Here is a 13204-nt window from a genome sequence, read left to right on the forward strand (position 1 = left end):
AGCATCCATGCTGAACTAGTTAATACTCTTCTATGTAATTTCTTTTTAATTACCTGATATTTTCACTGACAAAGTAGTAAGTTAGGTTTAGGTACTTTTGAGCATGCAAGACATTTTGGGAAAGCCAGTTTGGTCTAATGATCAAGTTACCAGGCTAGAAACTGAGAGATTGTGAGTTCTAGTTCTACCTTAGGAGTGAAACCAGCTGAGCTACCCACTCTCTTTCAGTCCTGGGAAAAAGATAGGAACAAACCATATCCATATTGCCAAGAATACTACAGGGATTTGTCCAAGCAGCTCCCAGGAGCCAAGAGTGACTTGAAGAAATAAGAAAAAAAAAACATTTTGGACTTCAACTCTCATGGGACTCAATCAGCCTGGTTGATATTAAGGAGCTGTGGGAGAGGCAGTCTAAAATAACAGGAAAATGTCAGAATGCCTCTTTCTGTTGGAGCTTTTTAAATGCATTTGTACCAAATGTTTAATTTACACTTCAGATTTCTGAAAGTTATAGATCTAAGGGATTAATGTATATATAGTTTTGAAAAATGAGTCCTGAACGTTGTTGATATTTCCAAGTTCTCACTACCTTTTCTCATATAGTAAGGGTGTCAAACTTGCATCATCATGGTGGCGTCATGTGATGTATCGGGACTTTTTTCTCCTTTGCTAAACTGAGTGTGGGCATGGCCAGCGCATGATGTATCCAGCCCGCAGGCCACGGGTTTGACAGCCCTGTCATACAGACTGCGCTAAAAGGTTTATATTTGTTTTCTATGACTGCAAGCTTGAACAGGCATAACAATGTAGTCATGGTTTAAACAAAAGTGTAATTCTGCCTGAGATTCTTTCAGAATTCAGAAGACAGACTAGATGAAATTCCACTACTGACATATAAAGCTAAAGGTATTTCTGCATGCAGCTTTAGGAGCTGAGCTGTCTGTAAATACCTGGGAAAGATTTCAGGACTATGGTGGATAGTTCAGATACTGACTTACTGTGCTGGAAGCATTTTAAAAAGACAAATTTCATGCTAGGAAGCATTAGGACGGAAAGTAAAACTCCTGATGTTGTAAAGCCCTTATGCAAATGTACATCCACATCTGGAAAAACTCTGTATAGTTCTAGTCACCAAATTTGAAAAAGGATATTACAGAATGGAAAAACCCACAGGAGCAGGCAACCAAATACCTTTCTTACAAGAGAAGGCTAAAACATTTGGGGCTCTTTAGCCTAGAAAAAAAAAGATGACTGAATGAGGACAGGATTGCAGTGTATAAAAATCAGATGATTGAGCAAGGCTACGATTGTAACATATAAAAATCACTCTCAGCATGGAGGAAGTGGGCAGAGAGAAGCTTTTCTCTTTTGCTTAAAATGCAAAGGGCCAGGGTCATCCATGAAAGCTGTTTGGAAGGAGATAAGCATGCTGTATATGATTAATAATAGAAATTCATTATCCAAAGTGAGTTGGGTGAAGACCACTAAAGAGCCAGTTTAACATAATGGTTAAGGCATCAGGCTAGAAACTGGGAGACTGCAAGTTCTAGTCCTGTAATATGAAGCCTAAGCTGGGTGACTTTGGGCCAGTAACTCACTTTCTCACCCCTACGAAGGAGACAGTGGCAAACCACTTCTGAAATCTGAAAACAAAAACTTGCAAGGTACTCTTCCAGGCGGTCACCAGAAGTCAGTACTGATTGACTTGTAAGTGCAAAAACAAAGAAACAAAACTTGAATGGCTTTAAAAGAGGGTTGGATAGATTCCTGGTGGGTTAAGGGCTATTTATTTTAAGAACACTTCTGAGATGGGGCCAGATATCATGTTTGGAAATAATAAGAGAAAGGGAGTAACAGTAATTTGAAAAGCTCCTGCTTGTTTCTGATTGGCCATTGTGAGAAACCAAATTTTGGACTAAGAATTTGGCCTAATCCAGCAGAGCTATGCTTACGGAGCTCATGGAGAAGAACATTAGTGATTTAGAGCCTTTCAAAAAATCAAATTATAAGTCATAAGCCAAAGTTAGTCTAAAAGGGTGTTGATGGACTCACTCCAATTTTTGGCTACCATAGCCTCTCCTCCTACAATATCTGATTTGAGCCATCCACTACCTGTTAGCCAAATTACAAACCTCACAAGCTTTTTATGACAGTGAAGTGGAGATCTTCCTGCAGATCTCAAAGGATCAGTGAATGGCAAATAGTATTAATGAAACTGAAGAAGGGCTATTCCTAAAGTTGCAGGATCCAATCTGAATCAGTCACCGGAATCAGAGTCCTAAAGGTGCTTTTTCAGGAGGCAACTGGACTTCCTTGGTTTTCTCTTTGAAGACGTTTTGCTTCTCATCCAAGAAGCTTCTTCAGCTCTGGCAGGATAGTGGATAGACAGGATAGATCCCATCAGAGCTGAAGAAGCTTCTTGGATGAGAAGTGAAATGTCTTCAAAGAAAAAAACAAGAAAGTTGCCTCCTGGGAGAACCATGACCTGGATGACTGAGAATCTCTACAGACTGGGACCAGAGATTTTGTCTTCTGAGCATTCCAACTCATGCTGGAGCCCATCTTTAGGAAACTTCTCTCTAGCAGAATAGGTGTTGTTCTCTGTGTGGTATTTATATGGTGCCTGTTGTGTGTAGCTTTTTAGATGTAGGTTGGGGAGCTGATGGCTAGCTATTAGGTTGTTGGTGGGCTGGACTCCATGATCTCCAAAGTCCCTTCCAGCTCTATTATGATTGTTTCCTTGTGCTGCCAAGCTCTCGCCTCCTAAGTAATTGATAAACTGGGGGTAAATTCCTAAAGTCTCCTAAGTAGACCTACATAGAGCCAGCATAGTCGTACTGCACTCAGTATCAAGGATGCAGCTGTAGAGGTGGACAACAGTACTAAGTATCTGGGGGGTGCAGATAACTAACAATCTGAACTGGTCCCTCCACACGTTATCTTTAGTGAAGCCTGCAAACCAGAATCTGCATTTCCTGTGTCAGATGAAGGGAACACATCTTTCTCCTTCTGACCTGGCTACTTTCTACAGAGGAACAATTGAGAACATTTTAATAAACTGCATCGCTGTTTGGTTTGGTGGCTGCAGTGCCTCAGAGAGAAAGTCCATTCAGAGAGCGGTAAGAACAGCCTAGAATATTATAGGTAGCTTGCTTCCTGCCAATCAGGATACTGCTTATAAGCGCTATGTGCTTAGAACTCAAAGCATTGTTAGAGACCCCACACACCCTCTTCACGACCTGTTTCTGTCGCTCCCCTCTGGGAGGAGGTTTCGAAGTATATCTAGCAGGACTACCAGTTTCTGTAACCGCTTTGTTCCCTATGTCATCTGTCTGGTAAACTCACAAGATTTGTTTTTCTCACCATGTACAGGTATACATCCGAACTAGACTGTGTTGTTTCTCTGTGTCATATAATATATGTGGGTAGATGCATTACTATTTATTTATTTATTTATTTATTTATTTATTTATTTTATTTATTTATTTATTATTTATTTAATTTTCATTTATTCATTCAATCATTTCTTTCTTTCTTTCTTTCTTTCTTTCTTTCTTTCTTTCTTTCTTTCTTTCTTTCTTTCTTTCTTTCTTTCTTTCTTTCTTTCTCCCATGGTTGTGTAATGTATATTGGAGGTTGGTGACCCTTTGAGAGCTGCATGCAACGAAAATTCATTTTTAATATATGCCAAATTAGTGTACATTCAAAGTGACAATAAAGTTGGTCAAAGTTTTCCCCTCCGAGGTTAGTTGCTTTCCAACTAGGAAGCAGCAACTCAGCCCCATAAAACATGCAGAAGGCAATCCCACGAATCCAAACGCCCTTCCCATGAGCGCAAGTGCCGTTCTCGACTACTTGAGTAGCTTTTACTCAACTCCGACCGCCAAGCCGCTGAAGAAGAAGAAGAAGCCCGGTCCCAGGAGGCTGCTCAAGCAGCGGCGGCCGCCGAGCTCGGGGCAGGCAAGACTCGGGAACGGAGCCAGCCAGTGGCCGCCTGGAGCCCTGCCGGGAGAACGTGAGGCGGTGGCCACCGCGCGGCAAGTTGTGGCGGGGGGAGGGGGGGAAGGCGACTGCTGTTTCCCGCCCTCCCCTCCCCCAGCGCTCGAAATGGAGCGCAACTTGAGCGCGGGGCTTGGCAACGAGTCTTCTCGGGCAGCAGCGGGGGGGACCAGCGGGGAAGCGGCGGCGACTTGGGTTTTCGGCGCGGTCCTCTCCGTCATGTGTGTGGCTGGCGTGACGGGCAACGTGTACACCTTGGCGCTGCTGTGGCGCTCGGGCCGGGGAGCCCGGAGCGCGCCTTTATCCGGCTCCATTGCCAGCCTGGCTCTGGCCGACCTGCTCTACCTGTGCTCCATCCCGTTCATCGTGGGCACGTCGCTGGCCCAAGACTGGTACTTCGGCGAGCTGGGCTGCCGCTTCCTGCTCAGCCTGGACCTGCTCACCATGCACGCCAGCATCTTCACCCTGACCGTCATGTGCACCGAGCGCTACCTGGCCGTCACCCGGCCGCTGGCCGTGAGGTACCGGGCGCCGCGCTTCCGCAGGATCACCGCCGGCGCCGTCTGGGGGATCTCGCTGCTGCTGACCCTGCCTATGATGCTGATGGTCACCCTGAGCCAGAGCGGCGACGGCAAGCATATCTGCGCCCCGACCTGGAGCCCCGCCGCCTTTCGGCTCTACCTGACGGTTCTTTTCAGCACCAGCATCCTGGCCCCCGGGCTGCTCATTGGCTGCCTCTACGCCCGCCTGGCCGCCACTTACTTGGAGTCTCAGAAGAACCCGCCGCGCAAAACGGGGCCCAAGCGCTCCCCCCGCCAGAAAGTTCTCATCCTGGTCTTCACCATCGTGCTGGTCTTCTGGGCCTGCTTCTTGCCCTTCTGGATCTGGCAGCTGGTGTCCCTCTACCACGGCCCCCTGGGGCTGCCGCTCCACATCCAGAAGTATATCAACTACCTGGTCACCTGCCTGACCTACAGCAATAGTTGCATCAACCCTTTCCTTTATATCTTGCTGACCAGGAACTACCGCGAGTATCTTCGGAACCAGCATAGGAAGTTCTACCGCTTCACCTCTTCCTTTCGCAAGAAGGGCTCCAACTTGCACTGTTCTTGGAGGCGGTCGTCCTCTTCGGGCACCCAGTATGAGTCTGGGACAGAAGGCCTGGGGATGGCTGCCCTAAAGGACTGCAAGTGAACGTCGTCTCCCTTCCCTTGTTGGGAACGGTTTCTAAAGACCATCCAGGTGGGGCCCCCCGAGCAAGGTGAGATTGGCCATGTGGGTGGTCTGTTTGGAAATTTGCCCAGGGTGAACCAAAAGAGCAATTTTATTTTCTCAATAGCAAACTTCTTTCAAGTGAAACTTACTTCCGTGTTAAGCATACACAGAATTGTGTTTTATTCAAAATCAGTAGTACATGTTAACCTTAAAAGTGACACAAATTTACTCCAAGTCTTTGGAGTAAATTTAAGCAATATAAATCAAGAAAATTTTATTTTATTCATTAAGATAATTCTTAGTAAGTCTTACCCTGTGTAGTAAGCTCTGGGATTGTAGAAAATTGGAGAGAACAGCTGTTATAATACCTTAATTCAGGCAGAGGTGTTTTTTAAAAAACTTTGGAGTTATATGAAAAGGCACAAATCTTTGCAAATAGATATATAAATATTACTCTTATCTATTCACAGATGTTATTAAGGTTATATCCCATAAGTATTGGTTTTGTTGTTTTCTTATACATGAATGTTTTAATATCGTAGCTGATTTTAAGGGTCATAAGGTAATAATAAATATCCACAATTTAAATTGCAACATTATAGTTACTTGGGATTAAGTACTTTGAATTCAGTGCAGTTTACTCCTAAGTATGTATCATTCAGTTTTATGGCAGGGCTTAATATTTTACATGTTTGTTGATTTGTTCTATAATGTTTCTGAATGTTTTTTTTTTACTTTTTTTGTCAATATATTGAAACTAATAGCTATATTAACTTTAATGATGCAGTGATAATGGGCTAGGCAAAGGTTATTGCAGGGTAAATTATTTTGCTAATCTTTTAAAAGAGTAATATTTCAAGAACTCAATATCTTTGATAAACATTCTACCAAGATACACATATGTTTCACTTTGTTCTGGTTTTACACCATTTATATATCTTGCAACTGTTCTATTCTCCCTGTAAAAAACAAATCCTTTGGCCTTGGATACATTAATTTTCAGATCCATACTCCTTGTTTCATACAATTTAGCTAGCATTTTTTCCAATCATTTTGGTTCTCAGCCAGCAATATCAGCTGAATATGAAATTATATGCATATTCATGTCCCCAAACAACAAAAAATGACATTAGAGTGTCATTGCAGGCAATATTGGTAGTATTGTCCTAAACCAGTTCATTGCAAGATGAATCCCTTCTCAGTTGACCTTACTAGCACAAATCACATAATTTAATAGTTTAAGAGGCATGGCTACCCTTCTGCTGTAGAGAGGAACGTAGGTAAGCAGCAGCTCCAACTGAATGGCCCAGTTTCATGAACAGGACCTCTCATCTGGCTCTATCTGACAACATCCCTAAGAGTCACCAAAGACTACCAGATAAACTACAGCCACATACCCATTCCTATCCTGAAATCACTATTGGTGCCACACCTGAAATCTGGAAAGGCACATCTTCAAGAGGGGGAGGGGGTCCCCACCCAGCCAGTTTTCAGTAAAGCATGTCAGGTTGACCCTTTCATTCACAATCAAGCTATGGATGAGATAAGCTTTATTATACAAAGTGACATAGCATTCATTGAGCTATGATGGTGAAACAAAGATTATCTCAAAACAAGGGCTCAACTTTTTAAAAAGTTAAGGCCTATCTTTGTTCTTTAAGCAGCCTGCAAGGGCTAAATTTGATTTTTAATTACACCTGGAACAAATATAATTAAAAGGTAAAGTGTCCCCCAAGCTGAGCTTTCCTCTTTGGTGATTTCATGGATAGATCCATATAGTTCCTTGGCAACAGTACAGAGCTGGCTTGCCTCCTGTCTCCTCATAAATTTTTTCTCCCTGCAGTTTTAACTCATAGACTTGGTATTTTTTAATCCCTTTCATCCATCCAGGACCAACCTACTTAGCTCCCCAGCCTAGACAAGATTAAGCAAGTGCTGCCATGTGCTGAGGCTAATGCCCTTTTTCTCCTCACACTTACTTTTCTGTTACATTAATAATTACATCCTGGTGGCAGTTTTTAAAAGATTGTTTACAGCTGTGTAAACTGTATCTGGCCCTGCGGATTCTAAGCTTGTCCATCCTCACCTTAAAGGAACAGAAAGCTAACAATCCTTTCACTCCTTTGCTGCCTGGCTAGGATGTCCAAGCCTTGCCTATTACATCTTTTCTCCCTCTCACCCCAACTTCATCTTTTTCATTCTCAGTTAACCTTTCCCTCCCCAGTTTTTTAACTTTTTTCCTACTTCTGAAATTTTGCATGCTGAATTTTTTTCCTGCCATACCCCTGTAACCTGTAACATGTTCATAGACCTTTTTCCCCCATTGCAATTCTCTCTGCATTTTTCTATGCTGCTTTTATTCAGCCCCAAGGCCTCTGAATTATTTATTTCCCTACTTCCCAAGTTTCCTTCATAGTAAATCCAAAGTTCTCCCCATTACCAATAAAGATCTTTTGAACTTGTAACAACAAATCTCTTTGTTCTGATTAAAAGATGATAGTTCATCTTTTAAATATTAGTCATCATTCATTTTCACTGATTCTCCTAAATCAAATTTTAAATCTTCACAGATTTCAGGAACACTTGCACTATTAAGAAAGTGTTGCTGGCTTCTCCTTATTCATAATTCTCTGCTTTGCTCTTCCTCTTTGGCCCTGTTCCTTACAGAACAATCACAGGAGAAAGTCCCAATCAAATCAAATACTGTAGGTGAAGGTATCATTTCTTGTTACCAAGTCCCTATGGCTTCTACTGTCCATCATCAACCAAGAGACCGCCAGGTTGAAGGGCCCATCTGGATCCTTCATACATATTCTTGGACATGACACCCATTTTCCTGTTTCCTTCTATTCTTATCCTGCCACCGCTCTGTCTGTCACACTACTTTTTTTCCCCCTCCGGTACCCTTATCAGTTAAGATTGCTGATAACTTTTCTTCTTTGTTGAGTTATACTTTCAGAATCAGAATCAGAATAGAGCTTGGACCTTCTAGCCCAGTCCCCTGCTCAAAGAGGAGATCCTATACCATTTCAGACAATTGACAGTCCAGTCTAGTCTTAAAAATCTCCCATGATGAAGCACTCACAACATCTGAAGGCAAGCTGTTCCATTGATTAATTGTCTTGACTGTTAGGAAGTTTTTCCTCAATTCCAGGTTGCTTCTATCCTTGAGTAGTTTCCATCCATTGTTTCTTGTCCTGCCTTCTGGTGCTTTGGAAAATAAATTGACCCCCCTCTTCTTTGTGGCAGCCTCATGTCCTTTAATGGTTTGTGTACTGTGCAGTTATAGATGTGCTACATAGCTTGTTTTTTCTGGAGACTCTACAACACTGAGAGGATCAAAGACAATAAAAAGGAAGAAAGTTAGTAAAATACAGATTTTGGGAAAGAGGGAAATTGATAAGTGACTGATATCAAGTTCCTGAAATTAGACATAATGATGCAAATTGGTTTCTGACATAGCAGTTCCGAATAATTTTAAATCACTGAGTCATAGCAATATTTCTTTTAAAGCCTGCTTAGTACTAACTTATTTCACAAATAAATTCTGGAGAGTTATATTTATAAGTCTTTGGACATGTTCTTATGTGTTTATCTTTAATAATCCATCATGTGTTTGTTTTTATTATTTTAATTATGTAATGATCCATTTGGAAAGGGTATAAATTTGCATCTATTCCCTTTCCCTTTTTTTGGCACCAGCCAGCAGCTGTCCAGTGACTTAAGCTGGCCATTTCCAACTTGCCCCATGCTGCTAAGCTTCTCTCTTACTGGAAATCAAGAAGAAGCAATTTAGATTTTTCCTTCCTGATGGAAGACCACAGCAGTCAAATGCCTGATCACCTGCTGATCTTCTTATACTGAAATATAGAGCTGCATGGGGCTAGATGGGAAGTGGCAAAGCTGGCTGTGATGATATGTGTTGTTTACTCTGGAGTCTACATAGAGACAATTTTAAAGATAATTTTGTCTGTCTGTGATAACATTGACCTTTGTGGTGAGCAGTTTTCAAAGTGTCTTACCAAGAAGAATCATGTCAAAACAATCCTTGTGAAAGGGTGTATCCCTGTAGGGTGTTGACTGTAGGGTGACACCATAACATAAAGCTGCTATATTATATTTTCCAGGTGATGGCGACGTCTTTGAGGTTGTGCTGATGAACTGTGACATAGTCAAGTATTTGATAGATCACAGGCTGGTCTGGTCAATCCTCAACCTGCATGTAGCCCTTTACACAGTATGCCACGAAGGACTGGCAGTACATCATCAACTTCAGACTGCAGGACCCAGGTCAAGACCAATGTTTTCAAGATGTATTTAATAATAATAATAATAAAAACTCTCTGACAATTTATCACTTGTAGGAACCTGCTACAACCTGAAAAGTGGATGCAGTTTAAAAATGTCATCACTCAGACTGCAACAATGGTAGTTGTACTGAATACCTGGGTGCACCAAGATTGCTTTTGATGAAATCCATGAGACCATTTCAGCAGCCCTCCGGGCCAAAACAAAAGCTATGCAAGCTGGCATTTATCATCTATCTCAAAGATACACAGTTTAAAATATCTGCAGTCCAAAGTACAGGAGAAACTGCAAGAAATGCAGGCTGAGCGGTAGCTGAGAAAGCCTGCTAAGCAGATGGAATGCTATGCAGATATGCATGCCACCGGAGAGTTCTTCAGCACCATAAAAGCCATTTATGGTGCTTCTAAATTGGGATGTTCCCACTTGCTGTCATCTCCTGGAGTTGAACCAGATCAACTGACCAGGAAGAACTGAGAACTATTGGACTGAGCACTTTTCCAAATTATTGAATAGTTGATCCTGATGTTTTACAACAGAAATCCTGACATTCCTCTGCTGCCAGTCTTGGGTGCCTAGGTCTGCCTCCTTCTACTGATGAGATCAGGAAAGTGATTTACCAAAGGTGGGTTTCAGCAGGTTCTGACCAGTTCTGGAGAACTGGTAGCAGAACTTTTGAGTAGGTAGGAGAACCGGTAAATACCACCTCTGACTGGCCCCGTCCCCATCTATTCTCTGCCTCTCGAGTCCCAGCTGATTGGGAGGAAATGGGGATTTTGCAGTATCCTTCTCCTGGAGTGGGATGGGAATGGAGATTTTACAGTATCCTTCCCCTGGAGTAGGGAGCGAATGGAGATTTTACAGCATCCTTCCCCTGGAGTAGGGAGCGAATGGAGATTTTACAGTATCCTTCCCCTTGAGTGGGGTAGGAATGGAGATTTTACAGTATTCTTCCCCTGCCATGCCCACCATGTCATGCCCACCAAGCCACACCCACAGAACTGGTAGTAAAATCCACTGGATTTTACATATGAACTCAAATAGAGCAACAGGGCAGGGTAGCGTTCTACTGCTGAGATCTACAAAGCCCTCAAACTCTTTACAGATATTCCAGTACATCTTGGCAGATACTTGGCTCATAGAAGAGATGCCTGAAGATTCTGTGATGCCTTCATTGTGGCTTTCTATAAAACTAAGAGAAGAAAATCAGACTATGAAAACTACAGGGTATCTCACTGCTGTCCATCACAGACAAGATTTTTGCCTGCATTCTCTCTTCAAACTTGTCACTTCTTGGAAAGGAACCTCTCAGGGACACAGTGATGGGCTAGAACAAAGTACAGCAGATGTGATATTTACCATGAAACAAATCCATCAAAAATGCATTGAACAAACAAACTTCTTGACTGTCTTTATTGACCTGACAAAGGCATTTGACACTGTAAACAGGAAGTCTCTTTGACTTTACTTCTTGAACCCACAAATGAAGTGCCTCCATACAGTCATTCAAGAAACCCTTTTTGCTGATGAATGTGTTCCCAGTGCACAAAGACAGTGGCTGGCAGTTGATACTGAACAAATTATCAGACACTGCTATGTTCTTTGGCCTGACTTATCTGCCTGAAAAGAACTGGTAGTTCTATCAACCGGTGCCAAATACCAACCACATTGGTATTTGATCCAAAAATCACTATTGATGATACCCAGCTGACAAAGGTAAGAAGTTTCAAATACTTGGGAAGCAAGTGATGGGTCTTTGGAAGAAGAAATTGACTCCAAAGGCCAACTAGACTCTGTACTAGGATTCTCAATCAACACAATACCCTTATCTCCCCAAATCTGAAAGTCTACAGAGCTGTGGTTATCCATGTTCTCTTATAGGGATATGAATCCAGGATTCTGCATTGATGACAGATCAAACATCTGGAGAAATTTGTTGGAAGGCATGTCTCCAGCCTGGAGGTTTTGGATCACAGGGAATCCACCAGCATTGACTCGATATGGTAGGTGAGATATGTCATCAGAATAGACATCTGCTATATATCCTGCTAGTTGCTCTCTAGTGTAGTGGAGACCAGAAAGAAACCTCAGGGTCATTACACATATGCTACGAAGATGCTGTGTGAAAGAAACCCTATACCGCTGTCACATCCAGCTAAGGCAACTAGAAGTTATGGCTGCTGACACAACTTGCTGGCGAGCTCTGTGTTATGAAGCCTCCACTGGGTTTGAATAGACAACCATTAGTAGCATCAAAGAATAATATTTATAGCTATTATAATGGACTTCCAATGCCCCTTTTATGCTATATTCTGTGCTGCCAGACTGCAGAGCAATCTCTGAGTTCACAGATGAACTGCACAACAGTATGTCTTTTTCGACTCTGAAGATCTCTCTTTCCATCCCTCCATCATCTATCTATCTATCTATCTATCTATCTATCTATCTATCTATCTATCCATCATCTCTAGCTCTATCTATCTATCTATCTATCTATCTATCATCATTTATCTAATTTACCCATCTTCCAAGTCACTTTCATGATACTCTGAAGCAGTCTTTTGTAAATGATATAATTGGTTTGCTTATAAGCGCCAATGTTTGTGACAGTTCACCAAACTATGTTAAAATGGTATTGGAAAGAAAATGGGAACATCTGTGTTTGCTGTCAGGCATGAAGATTGTGGAATATGACTTGGAATCAATTGCTTCAGGGATATGACTTGGGATCCATTGATGACTAAACATAATTTGTTTTGCAGATTTATAAAGTATAAAGATACAGATCTTTCAGCACAACTTGTCAGTCCAGCTGCCACATTTTGCACCAATAACAGTTTCTGGAAATGTTTCAAGAGTAGCTTCATATCAAACATATTGCAATCACCAAGGAAAGGCTGATCCTAGGTGTTAAAAAAAAACAAACACCTCTTGCCAAATTTAACAGCTCCAGAAGGGTTGCAGCTGGTCTATCTGAGGTACTTCTGCAAAAGTGCTTCTTGACCTACAGCACTGCCTGCAAATCCACTCACAGCTTAGACTCAAGGAGTTCTCCCAGGTTGCACTGGCTCATTCAGGAGAAGTGGTCTCAATCCCCAAGTCCTCCAGTGGTGGAGCGAGGGAGTTGTGATATCTGTATGCCTGCAGTCATTTTATTCATCCGTATTTGTGCATGCAGGCGAAACATAATGAATTCCTTATTTCTTAGGTGTGAAGTAATAACTAGCTATAGGAATATCTGCTTCATTTTAAAAAATAAATGATTTGGGTAGGCTTTTTGAATATTCACTCCATTTCTTCCTGTATGATTCTTTGTTGGTTGAAACTTCCTCTTCATTACCAACTCCACTGATTTGTCCCCTGTTCCATCCGAAAAGAGAACACAACATGTTTAAAGTACATGTTGATCTGCAAAGGAGCACCTTTTAATTTACTGCATTTCTCCTGATGCTTTAACAAAAAAAAAAGAAAAATAGGGAGGTACTTTGAATTCTCTTTCCTGCTTGTTTAACGTAAAATATTTTATCCATAACTGATTATAGAAAGAATGCATTTTCTTTTCTTTTTTCTTTTTTTAAATTTTATTAACATAGACAAACATAAAACACAAATACATGTAAACACTTATACATTAACAAAAAATCAATCAACTAACTTCTAGAAAACCTTCGCATCGGTGATTAAT

General features: G+C 41.7%; 1 protein-coding gene across 1 annotated transcript; it reads left to right on the plus strand.

The window, feature by feature from the left end:
• Positions 1-3668: 3668 nt before the first annotated feature.
• LOC117660618 (urotensin-2 receptor-like) lies at positions 3669-12992 on the plus strand. The gene is made up of 2 exons (XM_034408748.3): positions 3669-5260; positions 9342-12992. The coding sequence occupies exon 1, from the start codon at positions 3829-3831 to the stop codon at positions 5191-5193; it is 1365 nt and encodes a 454-aa protein (XP_034264639.2). The 5' UTR covers positions 3669-3828; the 3' UTR covers positions 5194-5260; positions 9342-12992.
• The last annotated feature ends 212 nt before the right edge of the window (positions 12993-13204 follow it).

The sequence above is a fragment of the Pantherophis guttatus genome, chromosome 2, assembly GCF_059756535.1.
Source record: "Pantherophis guttatus breed Tessera chromosome 2, ASM5975653v1, whole genome shotgun sequence".
NCBI lineage: Eukaryota > Metazoa > Chordata > Lepidosauria > Squamata > Colubridae > Pantherophis > Pantherophis guttatus.

Coding starts and splice junctions, on each gene's coding strand:
- LOC117660618 (XM_034408748.3), top strand. CDS start 3,829: ATGAGCGCAAGTGCCGTTCTCGACTACTTGAGTAGCTTTTACTCAACT.